Source organism: Eimeria acervulina, genomic scaffold, assembly GCF_000499425.1.
Source record: "Eimeria acervulina Houghton genomic scaffold, Eah_scaff39, whole genome shotgun sequence".
Lineage (NCBI taxonomy): Eukaryota > Apicomplexa > Conoidasida > Eucoccidiorida > Eimeriidae > Eimeria > Eimeria acervulina.
This window is the reverse complement of record NW_013549842.1, coordinates 83,321-95,020: the sequence shown is the minus strand read 5'-3', so window position 1 is coordinate 95,020 and position 11,700 is coordinate 83,321. Positions and strand designations below refer to the sequence as shown.

Here is an 11,700-nt window from a genome sequence, read left to right as displayed (position 1 = left end):
TTTGAAGACTTGTGGAAGTGGCGGCCGCTCCTCACCGAGCCCGCCGATCCCATTGAAACTGACATAATCATTGCCACGCCTATTCGCGACAAGAAGTGGTGAGAATTCATTGGGCTGTTCATCTGCTAGGACCATGGCCTTTTCTGTGAAGCTCCTCGGCTGTTTTTAAACTTTGCGTTAGTGAACTTGACTGGTTTGGGTACACCAGCACATCTCATGAGATGTCTGCTGCTACACCTTAGTTGCCAGTGGCTTGGCGCGTTTTCTTTGGGCGATGTTTCCAGTCAGCTGCTAGCTGAAGACCTCGTCGGGAATGTAGTGGAGCATATTCGCATGCAACGCATCAAGAATGGCAACGACGTTTCCTTTGAGCATCGCGAAGAAATGTTGTCTAAGCTGACTTTTTATTTGGACCTTTTAGAATTCAGGTGGATCTTGAAATGAAACATGGCTTTGGTGGCTGCCTTGCAGCCACTGTATCTCCCCATCAAAGTTTCTAGATAAGTTTATATGCCAAATGCGTTCGTGGTGGATAATATCAGCAGCTGTGTAACAGCTTATTCGGATATTTATGTTTGCTTCTGTTCCAGGCTTCACCTAGACGAAGCTCACAACCCGGGGCCGCCAGATAATCACATTGGCTGGTCAAGTTTCCCAGAGGAAATGGCGGATGCGAACGCATCTGCAAGAGCTGACTATGACTTTTTCGACGCCGTGCAGGCTTCGAATGTGCCAGAGTCCGGAGATGGAGTGGTGCCAGATCCCGCCATTCAAGGCGTAAGCTGTTGTTGCATGTTCTTGTCTGAGAGGAGTTTTGGGTATTGGCTGATGGTTGGTTGCGTAATGCTTCTCTCCAGTTGCTTGCACTGCGTAGGCGAGCTACGTTCTTAGCTACATGGGAATCTGAAGGTGCTTGCACTGTATCTTCCTGTAGGCTCTACAAATGATGGGTGAAGGATATAGTGACTTCCAGGAAATCTTTGCAGCTGACCCTCCTCCAGGAGGTTTCTACGACCCGTTCGTTGTGACAGACGAGGGGACGTATGTTGCGCCGGAAGTGAGGCTTTTTCTTAGGAACACTTTTGTAAATATTCCAGCTTCCCTCCTAGCGTCTTCGAGAGAGTTAGTAGTTCTCCTTTTCACAAGCCTACCTGCCCTTTAAACGTGTTCCCTGTAGGAATGGACGGATCCAATCTAGTAAACGGTGTCTTGTGTTCGTGCTGACTCTATGTTCAGGATGCCGCCCGCTTGGGAGGTCAACAAGGGGGCTACTTACATTTGCAGACACCAGCCACCCCCTCGGGTCCGCCTGTCTACCAAGTACCCCTCAACCCTGTTGATGCCGCGAATGCGGCCATGGTAGATTACGACGCAGAACAACGCCGTGCCGAACAGGAGGAAGCAAGGCTAGTGAAGGGATATATGGCTGGAGGAGGCCACACTGGGTGGTTCAACGGTGTAAAAGGAGCCAGTGGTGGAGATCATGTTGCCCCATCAGGCCTTCGCTTCAGCGTAGAGCCGCAAAGTGCTGCAGGCATCCCATGTAGATCGTGCAGTAACGCTTCCTTCGAACTACCTGCGAAGACAGATCGTGCAAAAGAACAGCCGCCCACGAAGGCGTGCAGCAGGGGAGCAGCTCTTGGGACAAAGGGGCACAGAGGAAATAAGCGTCACACGCTAAAGGCACTGCAGCGCATGCTGCAGCAAGCTGCTGCAGAGGGCTTCCGCCTTTTGCAGGTCGCGATGAAACAGCAACGGGCTGGCAAGGCAACAGCTGAGAACCGGTCATTCTTTGCAGGCACCACGGCTGCTGCTGCTGCTGCAGCGAACGGCAGCAATTACTGCAGCGTAGACGCCTCGCCGACTCCAGTAGTAACGGATTCCCATAGCAAGACAACCAAGGCAAAACCAAGGAAGGGGGGAGTGTCATTAGAGAAAGTCGCAGGACAAGACACCTCCATGCAGCTGCTGCAGAGCCTAGCGCAATGCTCGCAAGAGCTTGCCAAGGAGCTGGATGAGCAAATTCGCAAGGCAAGAGGGCGCATATTCCCTTTTGTCAGGACGCCTCTCCTTTCGCGGGTGAAGCGCCGTGCAGTACTTTCTTGGCGGCGCTCGGCAAGGAACCGGAAACATGGCAAGAGGCAGAACCGGGAAGCCCAGTCTACCATGCGGGCGGCAAGCTGCAAGCACTCACTTCATTCTCTCGCTGGCATTTCAAGGAACACGTTTGAATCTGCGAGTTCGAGTAAGGAAACCAATGAGAGGAAACGCGCCCAGCTGCTTCTCAAGGAAGAACTGAGACGCAAGGTATATGAGCAGATGGAAGCCCGTGCTGCCACTGTCCAGGCACAGCAGGCCAGCGCCGAGGCAACTGAGATCGCGTCATCTGCTGAAAACGGAGGACATGATACAACTAGACAGTCGCGGGTTTTTAAAACGGGCTTTGACAGCGAACCCCCGTCAAGCCATGGCTCATACGACACTGCGTCTGAATACGAATCTTCGGATTCAGCCCCAACGGAGGCATACGTTTCTCCAAGCAGCAGTTCCAGAAGCAGCAGCAAAAGAAGTAGCAGCAGGTCAAGCAGTGAAGGTGAACTTGTGGAGGAAATACTTAACGACCATACTTCTGCAGAGCCGAAGAAGGATCTGCACGCCACAGGCCGCGATCAACACCCCAGCAGAAGCAGCAGCATTGCAACAGCTGAGACGACTGCTCGTCGCGCCAAAGGGGAAAGTTCGTCTGACGCGTCGACAGATTCAACGGGGAGTGATCAAGCGTCATTTCGTTTGCTTAGCAAGTCGAGCAGAAGGGAATCCAAGAAGGCTGGATTTCAGTGGCTAGCAGGGTACTCTGCAAAGCAACACACCAGGCAATTCGAGGCGGCACGCAGAAGACGAAAACCTTACTTTGCGGTCTCGATGACTGACCCCGTGAGGAAACCCCTTCAGCAACACTGGGAAGATGCTGAGGACTTCCACCAGGCAATCAAGAAGGCTCAGAATCATTCTCCTTCGGCAGTGCAGCTTGCACATGGAAACAAAAGTGTGCTAGAGTCACCAGAAGGTGTTGACTTGGAGGCACAGCGTGCCGGATCTTTTGTGAGCGAAAGAGGTACTCTTGACTCTTTGCCCGACAGTGACGTGTGCGAACCTTCAGCCGCTTGCCAGCCTGGACAAGAGCTGCCGTTGCTCGTCTCCCCTCCTCTCACAACGCTGAAGAGGCGCATTAGGAGCAGTAGCAACAATCTCGACGGAAATGCCAGTCGAGGGGCCACCAGCTGCGAGTCCCTCGCCGCATTTGTCGAATCTCTTGCGCCAGCTGAGGATCCAGTTGCTGCAGACTGCATCCAGCTGCGATCCAGAGAAGCACAAACACCGCAGAAGAATGCGCCAATCAACACAGAGAATCGTTCAAAGGAATTTCACTGTGTAGTTCCAGAATATGGAGAAGAAGTGCTTCCATCGATGGCGACAGGGGGATTGGACGGGGGAATATCTGCACGCATGCAACAAGCGTACGCCTCTTCCTTGCAACGGGCAAGAAATTCAGTACTCTCAGGAAGCATGCGGCATGCTACCGCCACGTTGGTTTCCTCAACGAAAGCAAAATGGTCAGCTTCCTCACTCGCAGCACTGGCAAACCGTAATGCAGACCCTTCACTTGTTCTCACCAGACTTCCTGCAGGTTCACGCAGCAGCAATGGCGCCATTAACAGCAATAGGTGCGGCAGTCATGCTGCTTTTGAGAACCCTGCAGTGGGGCCACTACCTGACTCATCAGATTGTCCTAATCCAGCAAAATCATCTCCTTCGGGCAATTCATCTCATCGAACTCGAAGACCTGCTGGTGAGCAGCTTCGTGGGGAGGCATATGCGAGAGTAACCGAAAAGAAGGCGTTTATGACTGCAAAAGAACACGGAATGATGCTAGATATCGACTATGACCAGGCCAATCGGGATTGGAACTCCTCCAGAAACGCTGGATCTGGCCCTCCCGTAAGTAGCAGCTAAGAATCTGCATTCTTGGTAGCTGGATGGGAGCTGCATGCGTGCTTACAGCGCTGGGAAGCATCTTCACTTGGCCGTTGCCCCACTTGCTGCTTGCTTTTTTCTGTAGCCGGCCCCCGAAGGAATGGTGTATAATCCGCTTACAGGCGTCAACGAGTACGCTTACGCGGTAACGACCACTGGAGGACAAGTGAGGAGGCTTTTCCCATATCTGTTCTTCCATTCCCCCCAAACCAACATTCGTATATTATTCTGTGTGTTTCGTATAGCTGCCACTACTTCGTTTTTTCTAACTGTTAAGGAGATGCCTACCCCGTGGACACTTCAACTTGCGTCTGTGTGCAGCCATACGGTAATATAGCGCTAGGCGCCATTCAGCAAATAGCTCCCGTGGGTCCTGTTCCTTTAGACCAAGGTGAGATGTCTTAGGTACTTCTACCCCTTCCTTTGTTATGCCCTGCAGCAGGTGCTTGCTGGCCTTTGCTCTCTCAGTGATGACATCCTTTGAGGCACATGCTACCAGGCTTCGTTTATTGTGTAGGGTTTCCTTTAGGCGTTCGTCACCTTGCTCTGCTGCATGTAGTAAAGCTGCTTATAGACTAACTGGGAATTCCTTCAGCTCCTGTGCCTTCGTGCCCGCATGCGTTACAGGCAGGCTTGCGGATGTCCGTCGGCATGGCGCCTACCGTTTTAACGCTGCTACAGGGGAGAAGGAATTCGTTGACGGCGGAGGTGCTTCCATGTTTAGTCTCTACTTCTGCTGGTTTTTGGACGATTTGCTAGGGCTTTCCTTTTCAAGGGGTTCTATGGTATGCGTTTCCTGCTTGATGGGTGTGGTTCGCTCAGGCATGGATCGTGTCAGGCAGTTTGGTGCAACGGATTTCATCGATTCTGGGGCGTCTGCTCGTCCTAACGTTAAGGCAGACGGCTTGCCCGAGGGTTTCGACATGAGCTACGCAAGACAGAAATACGAAGCAGGTGTCCCAGCAGGTAATGTTTCTAGCTGCTTAGCAGCCGAACTGCATCCTCTCACTGTATTTTCTTTTTATATCAGCTCATTGCGATCAGGGATAATTTGCGGTCTATCCCTTTGTGCTTGCAGGTAGGGATCCGGTAATGCGCGGAGGAGAGAGAGAGGCGGAGGCCATTCAGCTTGAGGCGGAAGCGAAGCTGATGGACCTGGACCCTTACGGAGAACTTCTTGAGCCTCCTAAGTTACCCGCAAAGGAATATGCAACTTTTGATGGGGGAGTAGATCTCGTCAAAATGGGAATGGCATCCGGAGGACAGACGAGAAAAGTCATAAAAAAGGCGGCTGGCGAAGAACCGTCGAAACAGCAGGAAACCGGTGACGAAAGTCCAAAAGTAGCAGAGGCAAGCTGGGGCCACTGCATGGATGCATAATTTGTTGAATACCTTTAATACGCCTTCCGCGTTTTTCTTTCTTGTACAGGCGCCAATCAAAACTGGCGGCACAGTACTTGAATGAGGGCTGCATTTTAATTCCATTTGTTGACGGTTGAGCCGACTGACTTGACGCGAGGGAAAAGCAAAGGCAGAAGGCGCCAATGGTTTAATGGTTGAACAGACGTGGTTTCGGGTGTGTATGTTGAAAAATTGTTATTTGTTCTTCAACTGGTCTTCCGTGCTGTGCTGTCCATGTGTGTGTTTTAGGAACCGCGAGTCCCAACGGAGTGGAAAATGCCAGTTTCGAGCGGCAGTTACGCAGTGGAACAGGTTGCCAAGTGGAACTGGTATTACCGCATGGTAATTCCATTCATGCACGTCGTTTTATTCCATACGCTCTCACAGATTTTTCCTTCACAAGTATTTTCGGGAAGATGCACAGCACCCCTAGGGGTAGTTGCAACAGTAGCAGCACAGCAGCAACAGGATGTACAGCAGCAGCAACAATAACAGCCACAGCAGCAGCAGTAAAAGGGGGCTCGCAGATGCTTCTGATGTGTTTATGCTCGGGCAATATGGGGCCTTCCTTATCTCCTGCGTGGTTTTCTCCCAGGAGCAAATTTATTACCTATGGCAACAAAATGTGTTTCCTGTTAAACCAAACCACGTCTTTTGTGGTTTCCCGATTCATCTGGCTACCTCTGGTAGGTGTACTTTTTTATAACTTATAGAAGGCTTGTGCTCTGTTGGGATGACGAAGCACCGTTGGGCTTCCCACAATATATATAGCTTTAACCCGTCGAGACCCAAACCCTGAGCCATTGGGATGCTTTGCTTTTTGTGCAGACTCAACAGAAATTCGCAGCTATTTGGGGGGCAGCCGTCGATTTCGCCGTTTGCTGGATATGCCAGTCGAAAACATAACTTATGTTGTGACGGGAAAGTGTTATCCCTTAATGGGCGGAGTCATCAGCACTTGGTTGTTCTTCGGTGCCCAAGTTCCTCTTGCTGTAAGCCTCGTTATGCTCAACTCCTGTACTGAGAATCTGCGTCCTACATATACAGTGCCTCCTTCAGTCCCAAACATATACAGTTTAAGCTAATTCATGGACCTTTCTGTCTCTGTTGTTCTTATCCGGCATTCCTGATCTACCCGTGTGCGCTTTTGTCCTTGTCTCATCTTTCAGTCATCCCAGGAGCGCAAGAGCCACATGACCCGCATAAGAAAACCTCCGCACACAAAGCAGCGAAGGAAACCTCCAACAGAGGTTGCTGCGGAGAGCCAGGCCCCTACAGGAGGCGCAGAGCTTTCTGAAGAATCCGGCAGCAAAGTGGGGCACTAAGCTGCTTAGTAGGCTCCTCAGTACCCCCACCAAGCCACTCCACTGGGGTCTAAAACGTCGAAGTTATGCCCAACAACGCTGCACAGTGGTGTTGTACTTGTCGGATTTAGAAGCCATTAACCACCACCAACCTTCATTTTTTGTAGATCAAATGCTCGCTTCTGGGGAGAACCCGGAGTGATGCTAGAGGGTCCTGCTGAAGCGGACGCTGCCGCCATGTTGATTGAGGTACCTGAATATTGTCACGCAAGTCATTCAGTTTAAATAGGTTTTGAAGTTCTAATACAAACTCTGTTATTTCTCAAATAGATGTTCGTTTATGGTAAGTTTTGATAGACTGGAGGACTAACTCAGCTTGCTTGGTGTTTGCAGTGTAACTATCTGCATATCTTGCACACCAGCAAAGGGCAGCACGTACGTGGACAAACTACTAAAAACAAAATCAGATTTGTACGAGTTGGAACGTCCAGCCAGTCCTCTCCTACTTCGTGACACGAGAAAGGATGTAAGCAATGCTTTGGCAATGTTAAGTGCTTCGCATGCTGCTCTTGCGACGGAACACAACGATTTGAGACACTGGGGGGAACGTGGCACGTAGGCTGTAGAGCGAATCAAACCGGCTGAGAGGCTGTGCACGCCACAGCTCCTCTAGAAGCAGACTGCTCTCTGTTCCGTCATCCATCCCTGCTTCTTCATCCTTCTCATTTGGCAGCGGCGGAAGCCGGACAAAGCCCTCCCGGTAATACGGTCGGTCTTGCAGAGGCAACAGTTGCTGCCCCATTCGCATGCCCCCGAATTCGCATTCGATTGGCTGCTGTGTAGAACAAGCATTGCTTATGCTTCCCAAACCGCCGCATGGTGTTTGATTTAGCGCATCTTCGGCTGCCGGAACATCCGGTGGAAGGGAGCGAAAGTTGTTTGCAGATTTCCACTCCCTTGTGTCCCCGTCATCCCCTTCTGTACTTTCCCTACGCCTCTTGCAGCCCTCTTTTTTCTCCTTTTCTGACTCTTTCAGTGCTTGCTCATCAACCCCAGGATCATAGATTTCTTCTGAGGGCCTGCAGGACGCACTGTGCTGCTGGAGCGGTGGCAGCGACTGAGGGACTTCATAGTCAACGCCAAGAGGCAACAGACCCGCATCTGAGCAGCGCATTCCCCACGTTTCAAGCCTGCAGGCAAAACCAAACCAGAAATGAAAGTATGGACGGTTTTTGTCAGTGATGTGGTCAAACCAATATCCTGTGCCGCGTCTGTTCTTACCAGGAAGGCCGAGGGGCCCCAGGACACCCCGGTCACCCTGGTGAATGACCGAGAAACTACTTAGTCAGTATTTTCACCAGAGGGACTGAATACTGGCAGCTGGTTGAACATCACGGAGCCAATGAAAAATTAACAAATGACAGGGCACAAAGGACAGTATGCAGAGCGTACAGAGACTTACGGGCGTCCCACGAGTCCTCCTTCTGCGTGCCCTATTAAAATGTACTCCTGCACTTGGCAGTGGGAATGGCTGTGCTGTTGCAGCTCAGTACGCCCGCTGTTTTCACGGTGCATGTATCGGCAGCAGGCGCAGCAATTGGCGCGAGCCTTCGCAGTCCAGTCTACATTGAAGGGCATCCAGCAACAAATGACTAGCTGCGGAGAATGCCTTTCCATTGCTGATCTACACCCCTCACGCGTAGCAGCCAAGGATGTAGAGCACCATTGAAGCTCTGTTCGAGGTTCCGAGGCAACATAAGAAAACACAGAAACATCAGTCGCATCCGGTCTTGGAGAGTTTCTGTCAGCAAGTAGTGAGGAACTGCCGCTGTGTGCTTTGCTGTGAACTGCTCCGCAGTCGTGTATATTAACATGGGTTGGCGCCTGCACAGCTGACTCGGCACTCCGCGCCTCCTGCTGCTGCTGCTGCTGTTTGGGGACAAGTGTAGTGCTTGTGTCTCGGTGATGCAGTGGCCGGAGCTGCTGCTGCAGTGGCTGGAGCTGCTGCTGCAGCAGCGGTAGCAGGTGCGCGGCAAGAATGCCCGTGCCCGCTCCACATTCCAAGAGGGTAATGGGTCTATTTGCGTCCCAACGACTGCAGCAGCTGCTGCAGTCTTCTGGGGAGTCATCCGCGCTGCAGCGGCAGTTGCTGGCCGTTCCGATGGCTCTCCTTCGAATGGATTCAACACGAGTAGCCAAATAAGAGGCGAGAGCAGCAACAAATTCTTTCCTGAGTTTGCGTTGCACAAAAACCCTGGGGAATATAACTCAGCAGGTAAAGCCATACTTACATCTGCTGGTAACTGAAGTACAGTAATACAACAAAAGCTGGCAATGTTCGGTGTTCTACTAAAATAATGAGAAATGTGCAAGCGGAAGCCCACACAGCCACTACCAAGTAGGAACGGTAACCCCTCAGAAAGGCGTTGAGATAACAAAAGGAGTCTTTGAACAGCACCAGCAGCAGCAGCAGCTGAGGAACGGCGGCTCCACTAGCTGCAAAGGAGCAGCGGCGAAAGCTTAAGAAAGCATTACCACTGAGTGTTGGCGTTTGTAGCTTACGTGGGAATAACGTAGAAGGGGAACGTCGGATCTGCTGAGCAGAGATGCCACCAACTCTCCTCTGATGCAACCTGCGTCGCCCACTGACCGTACGTTCACCTCGTCTCAAGAACTTCTGCAGCTCGACCGAATGAGTTCAGTATATCCAAAAAACGACAACTGCCTGTCTCCTTTCTTTCCTGGACTGCCTGTGCTCTGCAACCACCTCGGAACGATACGCTTGATGAATCTATTGTATGAGATATGCTGAGATGCGAGGCACTCTAGAGAAAATCTAAACTAACAAATGCTCAAGCATAGGATTCGCAGTTGCATCCCTTGCAGGCGCCTAGAGAGAGAGTGGAGGTTTGCTGCAGAGTTGCTACGGAATCGACCTTACCACTAGTTTTTGCTTCTCGTCAGAGATATTGGAGATGTCCTTTTCAAGAAGCTCCAGCAGCTCAGCACGGGAGTACAGCCGCAGTTCGGGCGGTTGCATACTTTTCAGAGCTGCTTTTAGGTGGGGGTGGAGCGAACAAATGTTGCAAGCGCATGAACGACTGGCATTTGAGCTGCGGTCTGTTGTGTCTTCCATTGGAAACCGGAGGCAAAGGCGACATGTAGAAAATGCATGCAGATGGAACTGTTGCGTAATGAGTTGCGCAAATCCCTTCCTCCACCCTGTGGTGGCAGAGGTGTTTGGGGTTGTTTTCGCTTGATCCTGAAATAATGGGGAAGTGTTGGGCTAGCGAAAGAAAACTCCTCTTGAGGCCCTGCGTGAACTGTAATTAGATATTAATCCACAAGAAAGGGAACCGACAGGAAGAAATGAGAGAATACGGAGGTATTAATGCCAGTTACAACAGTTTCTCGGACATGGAGTATTCCTGCCTAGTCATTCGTAGGCCGCTGCTGCTTCGCGCTTGTTCGCAAGGAAAGCTCGGAGATGGTTTCTGCACATTCATATTAAGGCTAATAAAAACTTGTGTGGGTATAGTGAAGAACCGTTCCCAATGAAGTGTCGCTGGCTACGCAGAATCGACTGGGGGGCCCTCTGGCTACAAGACGGACGAGCTTCGCTTCTTCTTGTCTTTCTCAGCAGACTTCAGCTGTTCACCCCATCGTAACAAAAGTATAAAATAGTCCATAACGAATAATAACATTCAACAACAACTAATTACTGCTGGAAACGAGTAATTTCAAGAACTTCGAACCTCACCGCAGGCGTCGTTGAAATGCCGCCAACCACCCAATCCCAGTTGAGAAGCTCCTGAGAAAGTTAGTGGCTTAATGCGAATGCAAGTGCACGAATAAGATTCTTAAGCTGCATTGTTTCTGCCAAAATCGAATCACTTTTTGAAGCCTCCAGCACCAGGCAACCCCGGCTCATCCAGTTCAAAGGATACGTAGCCACCACTGAAATGAAATACACTTGTTCCGGTTACCAGATTCAAAAATATCAATATTTGTTTCACCTCCTCTCAGGCAACACTTTAAGTAGGAGTGGGCTGTTGGGCGTCCATGCCAGCCACGCGATTCCGCCAACACGCAGCTGTACCACGAGCTATCTTAAGTAGGCATTCTATGCATTTCTACCTGCATTCAGGCTGGCTGCAGAGGGCCAAGGAATCGCGTAACAATTGTCTAAGTTGTTAGTGCATGCAACAAAGGGGGATTAAGTATGCTTGCACGTGGAACGCGATTGCCTTTCAGTACGAGCTGCAGTAAGAGGCGCTGCATGCAACTCGTGGCAGGCCGCCTCCTCTCCGCGCTAGCCTTAGGCCCTTCAACCGCTATGCACAGGAAGCTTCGAGACTGGCAGTGCAGGCTGCCGTCTGGGAACTACCGCCGAAGCGTTCTAGATCCAAATATGTGACTTTGACTCCACTCCGTTACGGTCGAGGCCTCTAGTCTCAGCAGCTCAGTAAAGGAAACGCAGCGAACGTGAAGCCGCCTCTATCGGTCCCTACTATCGCGCCTGCCAGTAGTGCAACGTCTACTGCTAAGGAGAATCTCGAAGAGATGCCAAACCCCCGCATGCGAATGCTGCATCAACGACCTCCCAAGAGGCGAATGCTTTCGTAATTTTGCAGAGGCTTATGCTGTTTGTTGTTTCGTCAGTAGTGCCGTCTACTGAGGCCCCTGCTCTGCGCGCAAGATACACTAAACACGCGCACGTTGCGGAATCTCCAAGCGGTTCGTTCATTCAGAACAGCACAAGGAGGGAAGCAAAACAGATGCCTCTGTCTTTCTGTCCACTGTGCAATTGTCTCTGTCTGCCCGTCGGCTTCTGTGTGCCTACTACGGCCCACTGAAGCCCTTACAAATAATCCAATGTAAAAACCTCCAACGCACATCGCGCAAACGAAGCCCGGAAAAAAAAAAACAAGGAGCGATGTGCACCAGCAGAGATTGTCGA

At 51.1% G+C, this 11,700-nt stretch overlaps 2 protein-coding genes across 2 annotated transcripts in view; one reads left to right on the top strand and one right to left on the bottom strand.

Moving 5' to 3' along the window:
* EAH_00008330 (C2 domain-containing protein, putative) overlaps positions 1-6,761 on the top strand; it is a gene marked incomplete at both ends in the record, with an annotated part of 13,278 nt that extends 6,517 nt beyond the window's left edge. The window contains 12 exons of the mRNA XM_013395685.1: positions 285-428; positions 591-777; positions 935-1,057; positions 1,237-3,999; positions 4,357-4,426; positions 4,663-4,743; positions 4,858-5,001; positions 5,114-5,385; positions 5,686-5,778; positions 6,032-6,122; positions 6,265-6,428; positions 6,606-6,761. Coding sequence (XP_013251139.1) covers positions 285-428; positions 591-777; positions 935-1,057; positions 1,237-3,999; positions 4,357-4,426; positions 4,663-4,743; positions 4,858-5,001; positions 5,114-5,385; positions 5,686-5,778; positions 6,032-6,122; positions 6,265-6,428; positions 6,606-6,761 — 4,288 coding nt within the window. The remainder of the gene's footprint in view (positions 1-284; positions 429-590; positions 778-934; positions 1,058-1,236; positions 4,000-4,356; positions 4,427-4,662; positions 4,744-4,857; positions 5,002-5,113; positions 5,386-5,685; positions 5,779-6,031; positions 6,123-6,264; positions 6,429-6,605) is intronic.
* Positions 6,762-7,287: 526 nt separating this feature from the next.
* On the bottom strand, positions 7,288-9,876 carry EAH_00008320 (hypothetical protein, conserved; the record flags this gene model as incomplete). Its single annotated transcript, XM_013395684.1, has 5 exons — positions 7,288-7,930; positions 8,203-8,424; positions 8,638-8,970; positions 9,303-9,373; positions 9,682-9,876. The coding sequence occupies 5 exons, from the start codon at positions 9,874-9,876 to the stop codon at positions 7,288-7,290; spliced, it is 1,464 nt and encodes a 487-aa protein (XP_013251138.1).
* Between the last annotated feature and the right edge of the window lie 1,824 nt (positions 9,877-11,700).